This window comes from Elgaria multicarinata, chromosome 21 (assembly GCF_023053635.1).
Source record: "Elgaria multicarinata webbii isolate HBS135686 ecotype San Diego chromosome 21, rElgMul1.1.pri, whole genome shotgun sequence".
Classification (NCBI taxonomy): Eukaryota; Metazoa; Chordata; class Lepidosauria; order Squamata; family Anguidae; genus Elgaria; species Elgaria multicarinata.
The window spans coordinates 9289716-9303615 of record NC_086191.1 but is presented as its reverse complement, the minus strand read 5'-3'; the positions used below and the strand labels follow the sequence as shown (position 1 = coordinate 9303615).

The window sequence follows — 13900 nt, the reverse complement described above, 5'->3', positions numbered from 1 at the left end:
CATGCATTCCCAAAAGGTGTGTAAAATAAGAGAGCCTCGAAGGAGCCCTCTTCTGGGCCTTCTGCCTCTGAAGACTGGCCTTTCTGTTGTACACAGGGAATAATTTAGTGGTTTGATCCTGCCCAGTGCAGAGATACGTAGGTATGACCTACCCTGTATGGAGGCTGGTGGGAAGGAGGTTAGGCCAGAGCAGTAACTCATACAGAGACACACTTGAGTATCCTTCACTAAATGCAGGTAACTCAGGAGTCTTACCAGTCTAGGTGTTCTGACTGCCCTGACCATGCTGATTGGGGCTAATGGGAGTTGGAGTACAGCAACATCTGGAGGGACTCTGGGGAATCCTTGCTGAAGAATGACTGATGTAGTGCTAGGACGGAAAAATAATAACCCCCAAACTGCAAAGAGCTGGCACCTCATTCTATGTGGTGCTGGAACACAGAGGGCATTGAATTTGGCATGGAGATGTCTGGCAGCCTTGGGTAACAGAGAAAAAGGGTTGTTCGTTGTGTGATGGTTTCAGGAAGGCTTTGCAGTTGTAGTCCCTCCCACCAACTTGTGAAAAAGGAACCAAAACTATTTCCTTAGGGTGGGTGCAGTCCGTTATGGGGCGGGACTCAGGAGTGACACTGGTTCCCCTCTGGGCCTCTTCTAGGCAAGCTTGGAAGAGGGGGCAGCAAGTGTGACTCTGTGTCTGAACTAACCTTTCTCCCCTTTTCCTGGCGAACTCCCCTAGCCTGATGGCCTTACCTTGGCCCCACCCCTCTGACTGAAACAGGAGACTCTGGCAGAACAGCGATGAGGGAGGCTGGCCTGGCCTGACGGAGAATTGAAACTGAAACTTATCTCTGAGCCCTGTTAAGCCTAGAGCTGGTGTAATTCTCTCAACGTCCTTGCTTCTTTGTGAACTCCCTTTCGCTTCCCTCCCCTCGGCCCTGGCTGAAGGACAACAAAAAAGAGAGCCCCCCCCCCCGATGCCTGTGTCTCCCTAGTGGGGTTCCTCTCTTACTTCTCCTGCCCCCCCAAACCCCATCTGACCTTATCTTGCAAAGAGGTTTTCTTCCCTCTTTTGTTTCTTGCCACCGATGCAATGCCTGGTCCTTACTGGCGTGGAACACAAAGAGGTAAGGATCTCCTGTTTCCACCCCCTCTTCCACTTGTTTTACAATCTGCCTCCTCTTGAAACAGCCTTCTCTTCCATTCCACCCCCCCTTCCCGCCCCGTCCCACTGCCCCAGGTTTGCTTGTTCTCTGGGTCGCTTGTAAGATTATGATAGTTGGATGTTTTTCGAAGGGTGGGTATAGTGGGGAAATAATATAGCCCTCCTCTCTGTGGCCTTTCAAAATACCAAGGAAATCCAAAGGTGTCTTTGAATTGGGGGGAAATGTAGAGAGGGAGACACTTCTAATAGATACAAAAATATTTGTGGTTCCTTAAATGCTAACAAACCCATCAGGACTGATAAAGTAAGTCTGTGAGTTGTGGAATTCCACAAGGACTCTACTTTTATGTGTGTAACTGTCATAACAGACTACGAGTGCATTCCTGTGCGCACTTACATGGGAGTAAGGGTGGTTCGACTCAGTTGGGCTTGCCTCCGAATAGACCTGTGTAGGATGGTATTGAAATATGGCCGCCCCTCATTTGCTGAATGTTGTACACCATGAGGTTAGTGAGGAGCTACAGATTTTTGACAGTTTTTGTGGCTGAGCTCTCAACATCTTTTAAGAGATCTTTCCAAACATGCTTCTTGGAGACCTATAGATCCAAGGCCTGGTACCAGTCAGAAGTACTGAGCTAAAAGCATTCTTAACCTGCAGTCCTAGTTTTTCCCCCTAACCAAACTCAAATTGCAGCTGGACCTAATGATGAAAACCTTTCACAAAAGTATAGGCTGGAAAACTTCCAGCTACTTGGTTTGCAATGGTTTGATCCTGTTACGTAGGAATTGATATCTCTCTTCTCCCGCCCCCATTTTTTTGCTCCTTATTAAAAAAAAACTCATCTCCTAAGAGCCGGGAAATGATTTTTCATCCCTGGAACTGTGTAAATTTAATAGTACTTTACATCAGTAGACAGTGACCCGGTCCACAGGGTACATGTGAACTGGGATAGTTTGTTTGGTGGAGACTTTTCCCTCTCTCCCTTTCCCTCTCTCCCTTCTGTACAGTTGATTTTTTATGTGAGAGACTGGAGGAGGAGGAGGGTGATTGGGAGCTGCAGGGAAGTGATGTGGGGGGGGGAGTAGTTCTGTAGATATGTACAAATGCTAAAAGCAATTTTATCCTATGTCCACTGAAACATTCCACAGATAGGCACAAACATGTTTTCAGAGTAGGGGTCCTTTTTGTGATCATGTGGACTAGAAGCTTAATACTTTAAAACAAAAAACCGCAGCCGAGCTGCTTGCATTTCACTTTCCACAAAGACTAGCCCTGCGCATGGTTTGCAGAGTCCATGTTCATAGGGTCGCCCCCTGTGGTCTTCACCAGCTGTTTGGGTATAAGCCCCTGCCACTGAGACAGGTTCAGACAGCTCTAAGGGAGCGGTCCAGGGCTTGGTTCTTCCACTGCCTAGGCTTGGTGACCTCCTCGTTCTCCACGCTTGATGAATTAGGGCATCGCTTTCCAAATGCTAGGGTGTTTCCTCCCATAGGGAGAGCTGCCAAGAGTTTGGGTCACCTTGCACAAGGCTGCCATATAATTAATTTAAGCTCGTTTTGTTTGTGAAAATAACAAAACGCTGGCTTAGACAGCTATAAGGGGAAGGGAGCGATAGACAAATTGTGGAGTAGTAGAGAGGGTCTTATCAATTGCTGTTGGCCATGATAGTTAAACAGAACCACCATGTTCAGGCGCAGTGTACCAGTGGTTGGGGATAAGCAACAGGAGATTTCTCTTGCCCTTCCTGTGACCTTCTGGGAATCAATTGGCTGGCCTCTGTTGGAAGCAGGATACTGGGCTAGAATGGGGTCTCCTTTTGTCTGCCAGTTGCAGCACTGTCCACACACACAGCGCTGCTGTTCAGTTATGAAGCTACTGCTAGTCTTTATTGTACAAAAGATGGGGGCGGACTGGGAAGGTGCAAGCCGGAGTAACAGATGGTTCTCCTTTCCCCCCCCCCGAGATGAAAAGCGCAAATACTTACAGTGTCTGTGTCCTTCGTTGCCCAGGAAAGTCTGAGTCAAGCTGAACCTACCTTGAGTCGAAGCCCAACTCAAGCTCTGTTTTTTGGGGGGGGGTTGGCATTTCTCAGTCCCTGGCTCATTTGTAGACCCCCTCAGTTCCTTCAGCTGGTTTCCATGAAGCAAAGGAAGATGTACCTTAAGGAGCTTAGTGCTACCTGTGAGGACGAGACAGCTACTGAGTTGGTAGGGAGGCAAGTTGTCGCTGTCCAGTGTAGTCTTGGGAGTTGGGGCAAAGAGGCTGGTCAGGTTGAACCTTCTGAGCTGTAGTTGGCATATAACCAAGGTCTGAAACGTGCCCTGTTCTCTTGTTTTCTCTTTGCCAGGCCTCTGCGCAGCCGCCCCAGTGAGAGTGGACCGCAGCTGCCTCTCGTCTGGTGTGCACGTGCCCACTCCCACCCTTGCGCCCCAGCAGCGCGCTATGAGCAGAGGGGCCGCTCGAGGCAGAATTTCAGATCAGGCTCCCCCCAAATATAGCGGCCACTCTAACCCACCTTTCTTTAACGGTCCTCTTGTCCCGCAGGGAGGTGGCCTTGAGGATTTTCACCAGCAGCAGGTCCTCTTCCTTAGAGGGCAACTTCCCAACGCACCACTGTTTCAGTCCCAGACGCAGAGACCCCAAGCGTACCAGGGTTATTGCCAAGATCGGAGAACCTCCTCCCCACCCACTCACCCGAATTTCTCATACAGCTGTTGGGGTGCCGCCCAAAGACCTCCCTGTAACAGTAGCTGGTTGGAACAGAAGCAGCCCTCTCAGCCCCGGCCGAGGCAGGGCGGCAGAAATCCGAGGAGCGGAGTTGATAGGCTCATCTCAGACTTCCAGGGGCTGAATTTAGCCAGCAAAGGTGTTGAGCAAAGGCTCTTGGCGATCTTGGGGCAACTCAAACCTGGGGAGACGGTCTCGGCTCGCTGGTTCACCCGCAAACTCAACGTTGAAAAGAAGGAGGTCAACCACCATCTCTACAAGCTTCATAGACAAGGCAAGTTGTGCAAAGTAGGGGAGCTCCCTCCGCAGTGGAGGTTAGCGGACAATCCTAAGCCCCAGGATATTACGACAGAACAAGGAAGCTCTGCCAGCCAGAGGGACCAGGGCCGACTTCTAGGTTCTGGCATCAGAGAAGAAGTCAACTCTGCCTCCGATTCGGAAGACTCCCTCGATTCCGCCAGCATGGCCGAGGTCAAGGAGAAGATCTGCAACTTCTTGTTAAGTGTTGAAGACTCCACGGCACACAACCTTGCCAAAAACATTGGCTTGTCCAAGGCCAGGGATGTCAATGCCACCCTGGTGTCCATGGAGAAGTTGGGGGACGTCTGCAAAGAGAATGGCAACCCCCCGAAATGGTCCCTCACTGACAGCAAGCGCCAGCGGATGCAGCTCAAGCTCAAAGGCGAAGAGGTCAGAGAAATGGTCCCTCCTGCTCCAGATCCAGACCCCGAGCCTCCGACTCCTTATGTCAAAGCAGAGCTGCCAGAGAGCGAGCTGGAGGGCATGCCGGCGAGTGTGCCGACTCCTCCTCTTCCTTCGCCGCCACCGCCACAACCATCACCTCCGTTGCTAGAGGGAGATGAAGAGAAAGTTGAGAACGGGCAGCAGGCTTCCGAGCCAGCAGAACAAGGTGACAGTTATTTCTACCGGTCAGGCCCCCCTCGCAAGCGGCCGCGGTACCACTGGTTCTGTTACGACAACTTTGAGAACGGCAAGTGGGCCACGGATGACATCCCCGAGGACCTGAATGCCATCAGCAACCAGGACGAGTCGCGGTGCATCATGGAGTCCCCCCTGTCCCCCAGCTATGCAGCCCAGTTTGACACAGCCTTCCAGTGCACCCCTTTCGAGAAGCTAATGGCATGCCAGAAGAAGAACCCCGTCAGTGGTTTGATTGAATACACACAGTACACATACCAGCATTGTGAGTTTGTCTTGCTGAAGCAGAGCGGGCCGTCGCACGAGCCACGGTAAGAGAGAGCTCCTGGAGGCGGTGGGGGGTGGAGATTGGGGGAAGTGGTTTGTTCTTCTTAGTTTATTTATTTATTACATTCTGTACCATCCATTAGCCCACTGGGCGATCTACAAGGCAAGAGCTTGAAGCCATAAACCATGCTAGCATATTAAAACCGTACGTTTAAAATGGAATAAAACCATGCCGCGACCAAGATAAAAGCCAGCCAGCCAGCGAATGTCTGTAAATGCACTAACACGTGTGTGTTTTTAAAAAACGAAGCAAAACTGAAGGGCTAAAGTCCCTGGGAAAATTAAAAAGGTATTCCATCTTTGGGGTTCAATGAACTTACTTGCACGGACCGTAAGCTCCCTGCTGGCTTACCAGAACAATTTCATAAGCTGGTTAAAATGCCAAGGTAATTACAATGATTGGTCACCAGTTCCAGAAATGGGTGGCGTCTTTCAGCCACTGATAAACCCAATCCTATACTTGGATTTCTCAAAAGTCAGTCCTACTGAAATTAATGGGGGCTGACTCCAAAGTAAGCAAATATAAGATAACAAACTCTTTTTTTCTCAGTTACTCTAGCAAACAACGCTCTCGTAGAGGCATTGTCTTGCTCTGCGCCAGCAAGACAATGCCGCCTGCCGGGAGAGATTCGTCAACTTAACAGTCTTTTGGAATTTAAGGAAGCCGTAAAGACTGATCTCTTCCGGCAGGCCTCCCCAGTTGAATTTTAAGGTGCCTTTTAATAATGTATTAGTTTTATATGTTTTAATCAATTATATGTATTTGGTGGTGTTTGCATTTGTGTTGTACCTGGATCCAGAGGGAGAAGCGAGTAACAAATTGTTGTTGTTGTTGTTATTGTTATTACAAAAATGTCTTAGTCAACACAAAGATTTTTCTGGGCCTCTAAAAAAAACACAGACATTTATCACTTAAATGCAGGAATTCCTCTCTCTGATCTTCCTGCCCGTCTCCTTCGAACCTTGATTTTTCATGTTATCAGTACAGGGATGATGACATAGCAGTCTCTGCTAAATAACCTAATAATGTCCCTCAGGTCTGTAGGCGAGTGTCTAAATTTAGATGGTAAAAGCTCCATGGAGCAGGGACTCGCCTTGCGCTTACAATAGCACCAAGTGTGCAGACAAGGCTGTTGAAATACTGATCATCATCATTATAGATCCCACCTTTAGGGCTCTGTGAAGTTGGGGAAGCGCAGAACAGATGGGAAACGGTGGAAGCTGCCTGAGGGGGGTGCGGTAGAGAGAGGTCCCCTTTCTGTCCCATATTCCCTCATTTTGACTTGTAAATAAAAACTGCAGACTTGACCATCGCCTCCCGGCGGCCTGGCAGGGAACGCCAAAGAGGAAGGAAGGTTCTGTTAAGAGAGGGTGAAACGGAGAAGGAAATTCCACTTCCTCTCCAAATTTGAAAAGGGTTGCTTGGTAAAAGCTCTTTTTGTTCTTGCTATTATTATTTTACAGTAGTGAATCCTCCGTTGCAGCTCAGTAGGGGAAAGAGTCCCGCCAGCTGGCTGTTTGGTAGCTTTGTGCCGGGAAACATTATGCCCCCTAAGTCCCTGGGTTGCTGGAGGACTTCCGTGCTGTGTACGCTTTTGGCGATGAGCGTCTGTTGCCTTGTGGAAGAGAAGCAGCGGGCTTCTCCTCTCGCCCTTTGAACAGTTGGGGGAATTGGGTTTTATTTTTACCCCCTGTTTGGCTGCTTGCTTTTTATAGCCACTTGTGTTTTAACGCACGTTCAGTCTCTTGCCTTTTCTAAGCACCAGCAGAATGCCTGGTGTGTGCCTCCCTCTGGCACGTCAATAGATCCGCCAGACAGGAAAATTGCCCTACTTCTTGGCAGGGCTTGGGAGGGTTCTTTGGGCCAGTAGATTCTGTTGTAACCTGGGCTCGGCCTTGGCAGTGGCAGGGCAGCCTATTCACCGCTGCAAGGCCTGATGGGAGGGAAGCGCAGGAGGCCTTCCCAGAGTGCGCTGTTAGTGCATGGCCAGCAAATCCAGTACGAGCTTTCGAGCATGACCCACAAGCCTCTGCCACGCGCAAGGTGTGTTTTGGCTGTTAAGCCAGTGGGGAAAGAGTTCCCCAGAGGTGTGCAAATGTCGATAACAGCTTCTTTCCAGATAACACTCCTTTGGTTAGGGCAGAGGACCTGGAAGGGAGCCAGCGCATGATGGTGTAGACAAGACTCACGGAGGCCTCCAGTTCACAAACCCAGTGAAGCGCACCGGGCGACCTTAGCCCAGTCGCAGCCTCTCCTAGCTTGCCGAGTTGTTGTGAGGATAAAGGGGGTGCAGGGAGAACCATGTGCACTGCCCCACACTCCTTGGAGAGGTGGGTAGGATAAAGAAGTAATAGGTCATAGACGCCAGTTTCCTGAAAACTCCTGTGCCCGTGTATGTATATTGTGCGTGAGCGTGTGTTGTTATTTTTTTCACCCATTTCTGCCTCTCGCCTGTCAAGGTTTAAATTCCAGGCTGTGATTGACGGCCGCCGGTTCCCGCCAGCAGAAGCGGGCAGCAAAAAGCTGGCCAAGCAAGAGGCGGCTGCCAACGCCATGAAGATCCTGTTGCACAAAACACAGAACGAAGGGGAAGATGGCATGGAGGCGGCGAAGTCTCTCTATGAGGACAGTTCCCTCAGTGAAGCCGAGGTGAGCGGTGGGGGGCAGGAAGTGGAGCTCACCAGCTGGCAGCCCAGGCAGGGTTAATAAAAAGAAGGCAATGGGGATTGGATCGTAGTTACGACAGCGTGACTTGCGCTGCTCTTGCCTTAATGTCCTTCCATTCGCAAGAAGTTTGGAAGAGACGGCCTTTCCCCCGCGTGTCTGCTCGGCCTTTCCCAACCTGATGCCCTCCGGATCTGTTGGGGCCACAGCCTCCATCACCCCCAGGCCAACACGGCCGCTGCCCCTGCTGGTGGAGCGTGATGTGAGTTGTCGTCGAGCCCATCTGGAGGGCACAAATTGGGAGTCGCTGACGCGGATATGGCTCTTAATCTGTTCAGGAGTTGCAATGATCTGAGAAGCCGGCTGGCTCCAATTTCTTCCCCGCTGTACTGTTCCCACCCACCACCTTATAAAAAACAATAACCTACCCGCACCCACCCCAAACTAGCATGCGTGGATTAAACTGGCTTTTAGCCTTCCCCGGATCCTTGCACTTCCAGGAAGCTTAAGGCCCATAGGTCAGTGGTACTCTTGGCTAGTCCTCTGTGCAGAGTGTACTCTCTGAAGCAGGGCTAAGCAACCTGGTATCCTCCAGATGTTTGGACTATAGCCCCCATGATCCTGGACCACCGGCCATGGTGGCTGGGACATGTGGGAGTTATTGTCCAAAACAACTGGAGGATGCCAGGTTGCTGCTCGGGGGTCTTTTTCCTGCTGCTCAGAATCCCTTGCAAGGCATGGCAGGCCAGGCACTGTGGGAAAGATCTCCCTGAAGGCAGCGGGTCCAGACTCACTGCTTTACACAATCCAGTGCATGAAACCTGCTGGGGGAGAGTCCGGAACGGTGGTGTGTCAGAGCTGGTTTTCCACTCCCACTTGCAGCGCCCCAAAGGTCTTCCAAAAAGTCTTGTCCTCAGAGTTCCATCTTACCCAACTGCATGGAATTGGGTGGATAATCCGTCTGGTGCCGCATTCTTTCATTTTTCCTTTCTCTCACCTTCCTCCTCCTCCTGTCAACCCCAGCCTGAACAAACTGAGCCAGAGCCTTCGTCTGCAACGTCGCAGCCCAACCTGCCATCCGGAAAGAATCCGGTCAGCGCCCTGATGGAATACGCACAGAAGTCGGGGAGCGTCTGTGAATTCCAGCTGATCTCTCAGGATGGGCCTCCCCATGATCCAAAGTAGGACTTGATTCGCTTGTTTTTAAGAACGCAGTCAGGTCTGCCCTGTGGGGGAGTTTGGTGTAGAAGAAAAAACTGACCAGGCTTTGTTGTGGATTGATAAATCGCAAAGCTCCTTTCTCCTTATCGGTGGGGATGTGGGGAGGTCATTGCCGTTGCGAGGCTCTCTTGAGGGTTTGCCCACGGACCCAAGTTTTTGCCTTTCCCCTCCCCTTGCTGTTGTGTCCCCAGTGAGAATAGCTCATAGTTCAACTATGGAACTCACTTCCACAAGATGTAGTGATGGCTACCCATTTGGAGAAGGCTATCAATGGCTGCTAGTCCTGATGGCTATGTGCTACCTCCTGGATCCGAGGCAGTAAGCCTGTGTGCACCAGTTGCTGGGGAACATGGGCGGGAGGGTGCTGTTGCACCGTGTCCTGCTTGTGGGTCCCTGGCCAACAGCTGGTTGGCCCCTGTGTGAACAGAGTGCTGGACTAGATGGACCCTCAGTCTGATCCAGCATCAGGGCACTTCTCATGTTCTTACGAAAGGCTAGCCATAACTGGTTAGGAGTTGGGGAAGAAGAAGGAGATGAGTGCAACTGGTTTGCAGCTGCCGCTGTTCATCCCAGCCATTGTGAATTTAGTCTGCTGCCATCTGCCTATAACCCCCCCCCCCCTTTTATATGCATAGCGCTTTCCTGGGGTCTGTCTGTTGGTCACACCAGAGTGTGACGGAAAGGGACTTGGATCTAGACTGTTTATTACACCTGTTCACTATACCTTATTATAGTATACCTTTTCCAGAGCAACTTGCCATTCAAATTTGATTCTCATTTGAGCTGAATGCTGGTGCAACTGTGGCTCTCTCCCACGCCCCTCTTCTGTCAGGGGTCACAATTCTTGGGCCTCTTTATGAACCCCTGTCCGAGAGAGCCCAACTAGTTCTTCCCTAGGTTGCCTCCTCTAAACCCTTGCTCTCCTCCTCACCTACCTGTTGGCAAGTGTTTCTGGAAATCGAAATTCAGAACAGTTAGATCTCTACTTTCTGCCCACCCCTGGTCCTAGATGATAAAATTTGCCCATTGAAATGTTTGATTCCATTGGCTAGGAGACCGTGGGCCACTGCCTCCCAGGAAGACTGTCCTAGCCAGGGAGAGACCAACCTGCCCCCATCTATTGGCCAGAGAAGGAGCAGCTGTAGAGCGCTTGCTTCTCTCCTCCCTGCCGGAAAACACGATGGGCTCCAATGCTTGGTTTACCTCTTCACTCTCCATTCTGTCTCACTTCCCTGCGCACACGCACACATACACACGCATTCTGTATTAGATTGTAACCCTGCCTGCAGGGACTGTCTTTACCTTTTAATATCTGTACAGCGCTTAAAAAACTGTCAGGTGCTTTATAAATGTTTAACAATTCCATCAGTGTTCGAGGCTCCGTATGGGACCCAAATGGCTGGGCTAGCCAGGGCGACAGCCAAAAGGTATCTGTGAGGAGCGTCCAGATCTCTCCAAAGAGAAAGGATGTTCATGGAAATTGCAGAAGATCAGTCTGCTGTCCTACAACACTTGCCTGTAGGTACCATATGTATGCTGACGATACCCAGCTTTACATCTCGGTGGGGTCTGACCTTGGCGAGGAAGTTGCTACTCTGTCTTAGTGCCTGGCTGAGATCTGTAACTGGATGTCTAGGAGTAAACTAAAGCTTAACCCGGAGAGGACTGAGCTGATGGTGATTGACCGAGGTCAGCGGCTGGCAGATTTGAGGCAGGAACTGCCTATTTCAGGAATCCGATCAAGGATTGTGCCTGAGGCGCGGGACCTGGGTGTTATTCTTGACCAGTCACTAACTATGTCATCACAGGTGGGGGCTGTGGTTCGGAGTTGCTTTTATCAACTCCATGTGCTCCGCCCAGTTCGCCCCTTTCTGTCAGAGGCTGATCTTACCACTGCAGTCCAGGCCCTGGTTCTTTCCGTACTGGACTATTGCAACCTGTTGTATACAGGGCTTCCCTTGAAGCAAATTCAATACTTACAGGCTGTACAAAATGCAGCAGCCAGGTTGGTCAAGGGGCTCCCAAAGTGGTCTTCTATCACTTTGGTGCTTCAAGAGCTCCATTGGCTGCCGGTGACTGCTAGGGTGCGCTACAAGGTCTTGTTGACCATGTATAAAGCCCTGCATTGCTTGGGTCCTGGATACCTGAGCACTCGCCTTTCTCCTGTGTCTCACCACTGGCAGACTCGCTCTCAGGAGCAGGGTGCCCTGATGGTCCCCCGCTACAAAGTAGAATTTGTGGGGGCCTGGGCTTTTTCAGTGGCTGGCCCCCGGTTATGGAACAATGTGCCCCTGGAGATTCGACAGGCTCCCACTCTCAATTGCTTCAAAGGCCTTTGTAAGGCGTTTTTATTTTCACAAGAGTTTGGGGAGCGGGTGGTTTAAATTGGGGTTGAGGGCTTTTAATGGTTTGAGGGTGAGGGTTTTAATGGAATTGTCTTAATGTGGGTTGAGGGTTTTAATGGAATTGTTTTATATGTTACTGTAAAGCGCCTCGATGCCAGAAATGGTGAGGCGGTGCTATAAAAATGCTTTAAATAAAATAAAATAATAAATGCTATGTGCTTCTTCTCTGAGGCTGCGTCTCCCCTTCCCTTCAAATCCTTCCTCAAAACGCACCTTTTTCAGTGACACTTGACCCAATCTCCTCAATACCCTATAAGCACACTTAACTTAGCTGAACCCCCTCTTTTACTCCTGCCTCAATTTCCTTCCCTCTTTCTAGATTACAAGTCCTTTGAGGGGCAGGGAATTTCCCTCTTCTTCTCCTATTTGAGTGCTGTATTATAAGTACCATGCTAACAATAACAACAGCAGCAAATACATGCAATCGCTAAGCCGGAATCACATTGAGCAAACCTGGTGTTTTGCCATTGCCTTTATTCAGGTTCAAGTACTGCGTGAAGGTGGGCGACCGTGTCTTCCCTGCCGTGGTATCCAACAGCAAGAAGGGAGCAAAGCAAATGGCAGCCGAGGCCGCCATGAAGGGCCTCAGCGGAGAGCCATGCAACTTCCTAGAAGAGGTAGACTGATCTCTCTCTCCTGCTCTGGGCATCTCTTCCTAGCCTTTTTTCTCCGTCCTAACGGTCCTCCCTCCCTCTTACTTACACTCTCTCTCTCTCAACCTCTCCCTCTCTCTCTGCTTGCTTAATTTTAGTTGGAGCCCCAAGCTGACCAGCCTTCGGAGGTATCTAGCGGTCAGGCCGTGAACCTTGACGAGACCAAGGCAACGAGCGCGAAGGGCGTTGGCGAGTTGATAAAGTACCTGAACTCCAACCCGGTCAGCGGCCTTCTGGAATACGCCCGGGCCAACGGCTTTGCCGCTGAGTTCAAGATGATTGAACAGACCGGGCCGCCCCATGACCCAAAGTGAGTAGGTGTGCCACGCCACTCCTAGAGGCAAACCGGAGCAGCGTATCGAACGTATGAAGCTGAGCCAGGCCATTGTCTCTCATCAGGAGCGTCTTCTCTAACAGGCAGTGGCTTTCCAAGCTCTGCCAGAGGTCCTTTTTCCGCCTGGCTGCCAGATCTCCTTTCCCCGGAGACGAGATCCGGCGTTGGCCCTGAGAACTTCCTGCCCCTGAGCTGTGCCCCCCCCTTACAAAATGGGTCCAGGTCACCTTGGGGTATTCCGCTTATTAGAACTCCCTTCCTCCTGCCAGGTTTGTCTTCCAAGCCAAAGTGGGAGGGCGCTGGTTCCCAGCTGTGACGGCACACAGCAAGAAGCAAGGCAAGCAAGAGGCGGCGGACGCAGCACTGCGGGTCCTGATCGGAGAGACCGAGAAAGCGGAACACACCGAAGGGATGGCCGTCACAGAGGTAGGACTTGCTTGCTCGGCCTCCTTGCCTGGTCTCTGGGCTGCCTTGCTGCACCACCACGGAGTTGGCAGGCGTGTCATCCGTGCGAGCCGCGTGGGGTCGCTGGGCAGAGCTGGATTGATCTGCACTTTCGTTATGAGTGACAAAGCAAAGTCTTCTTGTAAAAAGGCTCTTCGTTGGTGGGTAGCGCTGGATTTAATACATGAAGGGATTCCCTTTTGGGGAGCAGGACACATGCTAGATCGATTTTGGATATGTTCCTGTCACTTTCAACCATGCCTTGGTAACCGTAAAAGCTAGAAACATGCTTTTTTTTTTTTAAAGTGGAAGCAGAGTTTACCAAGAAGCCAAATTCTTCTTCGTGGTCTCTGTGCATCACACTTCATGGGGCTCTGCGCCTGCGCGGAGTCTCGTTCAGAACTTCTAACAGTTGAGAAGCATTTTGGCAGGAACTCTGCCCCCACCATCATGTGTCTATGTATCGTGTTCCCACCTAATCCCTCAGTTCCTCTTCGACCACCATTAAGGTTATCTTGTCAGGAACGTCTTCGGTTCAATCTTCGACCTGCTGAGATAGCTGCTTCTTCTTTCTCCTCCTCCTCCTCCTCCTCCTCGTCCTTCTTCAAAAAACAAAAACAAAATACATCCCAAAAAACTCTTAAGCTATTGTTTTTTTACTAAAAGGCCCCACAACAACCAACTGCAAAAATGGCACACATGGCGTTGGGAGAAGAGCTGTCTCGCAACCTCCAAACGAAAATCTGATGCCGAGCTCCTCCCTTATACAAACGGTGGCAAGAAAGTTAGTAAAAAAGGCTAAAAGGCCAAAGCCCTCTGACGAGACACGGGCTAAGAAAAAGAGGCCTAAAGCCAAGAGACAAACGACGAATGTATCTATGCCATTGCCACCACCTCTAATGGATTCTCCCATTCGAGTGCTGGTGAGATCGCTGCTTCTGCCACTCATTATTGAGCCCATTTCAACGGCATCGGAAGGGGAAATCAAAGAACAATTCCTCCCCCTCAGCCACCACCGTCAC

At 50.7% G+C, this 13900-nt stretch overlaps 1 protein-coding gene across 4 annotated transcripts in view; it reads left to right on the top strand.

Annotated features, from left to right (window-relative positions):
• ADAR (adenosine deaminase RNA specific) overlaps positions 1–13900 on the top strand; it is a 31268-nt gene that overhangs the window by 5966 nt on the left and 11402 nt on the right. Inside the window, exons 1-7 of one of the 4 annotated variants that reach the window (XM_063146074.1) lie at positions 980–1124; positions 3708–5140; positions 7617–7806; positions 8845–9002; positions 11929–12064; positions 12199–12410; positions 12704–12860. In XM_063146074.1, the coding sequence (XP_063002144.1) occupies positions 1086–1124; positions 3708–5140; positions 7617–7806; positions 8845–9002; positions 11929–12064; positions 12199–12410; positions 12704–12860 (2325 nt within the window). In that variant the 5' untranslated portion in view covers positions 980–1085. Of the gene's footprint in view, positions 1–979; positions 1125–3272; positions 5141–7616; positions 7807–8844; positions 9003–11928; positions 12065–12198; positions 12411–12703; positions 12861–13900 lie in introns of those variants that run through there. The other 3 variants (XM_063146071.1, XM_063146072.1, XM_063146073.1) reach the window with 3 other exon arrangements.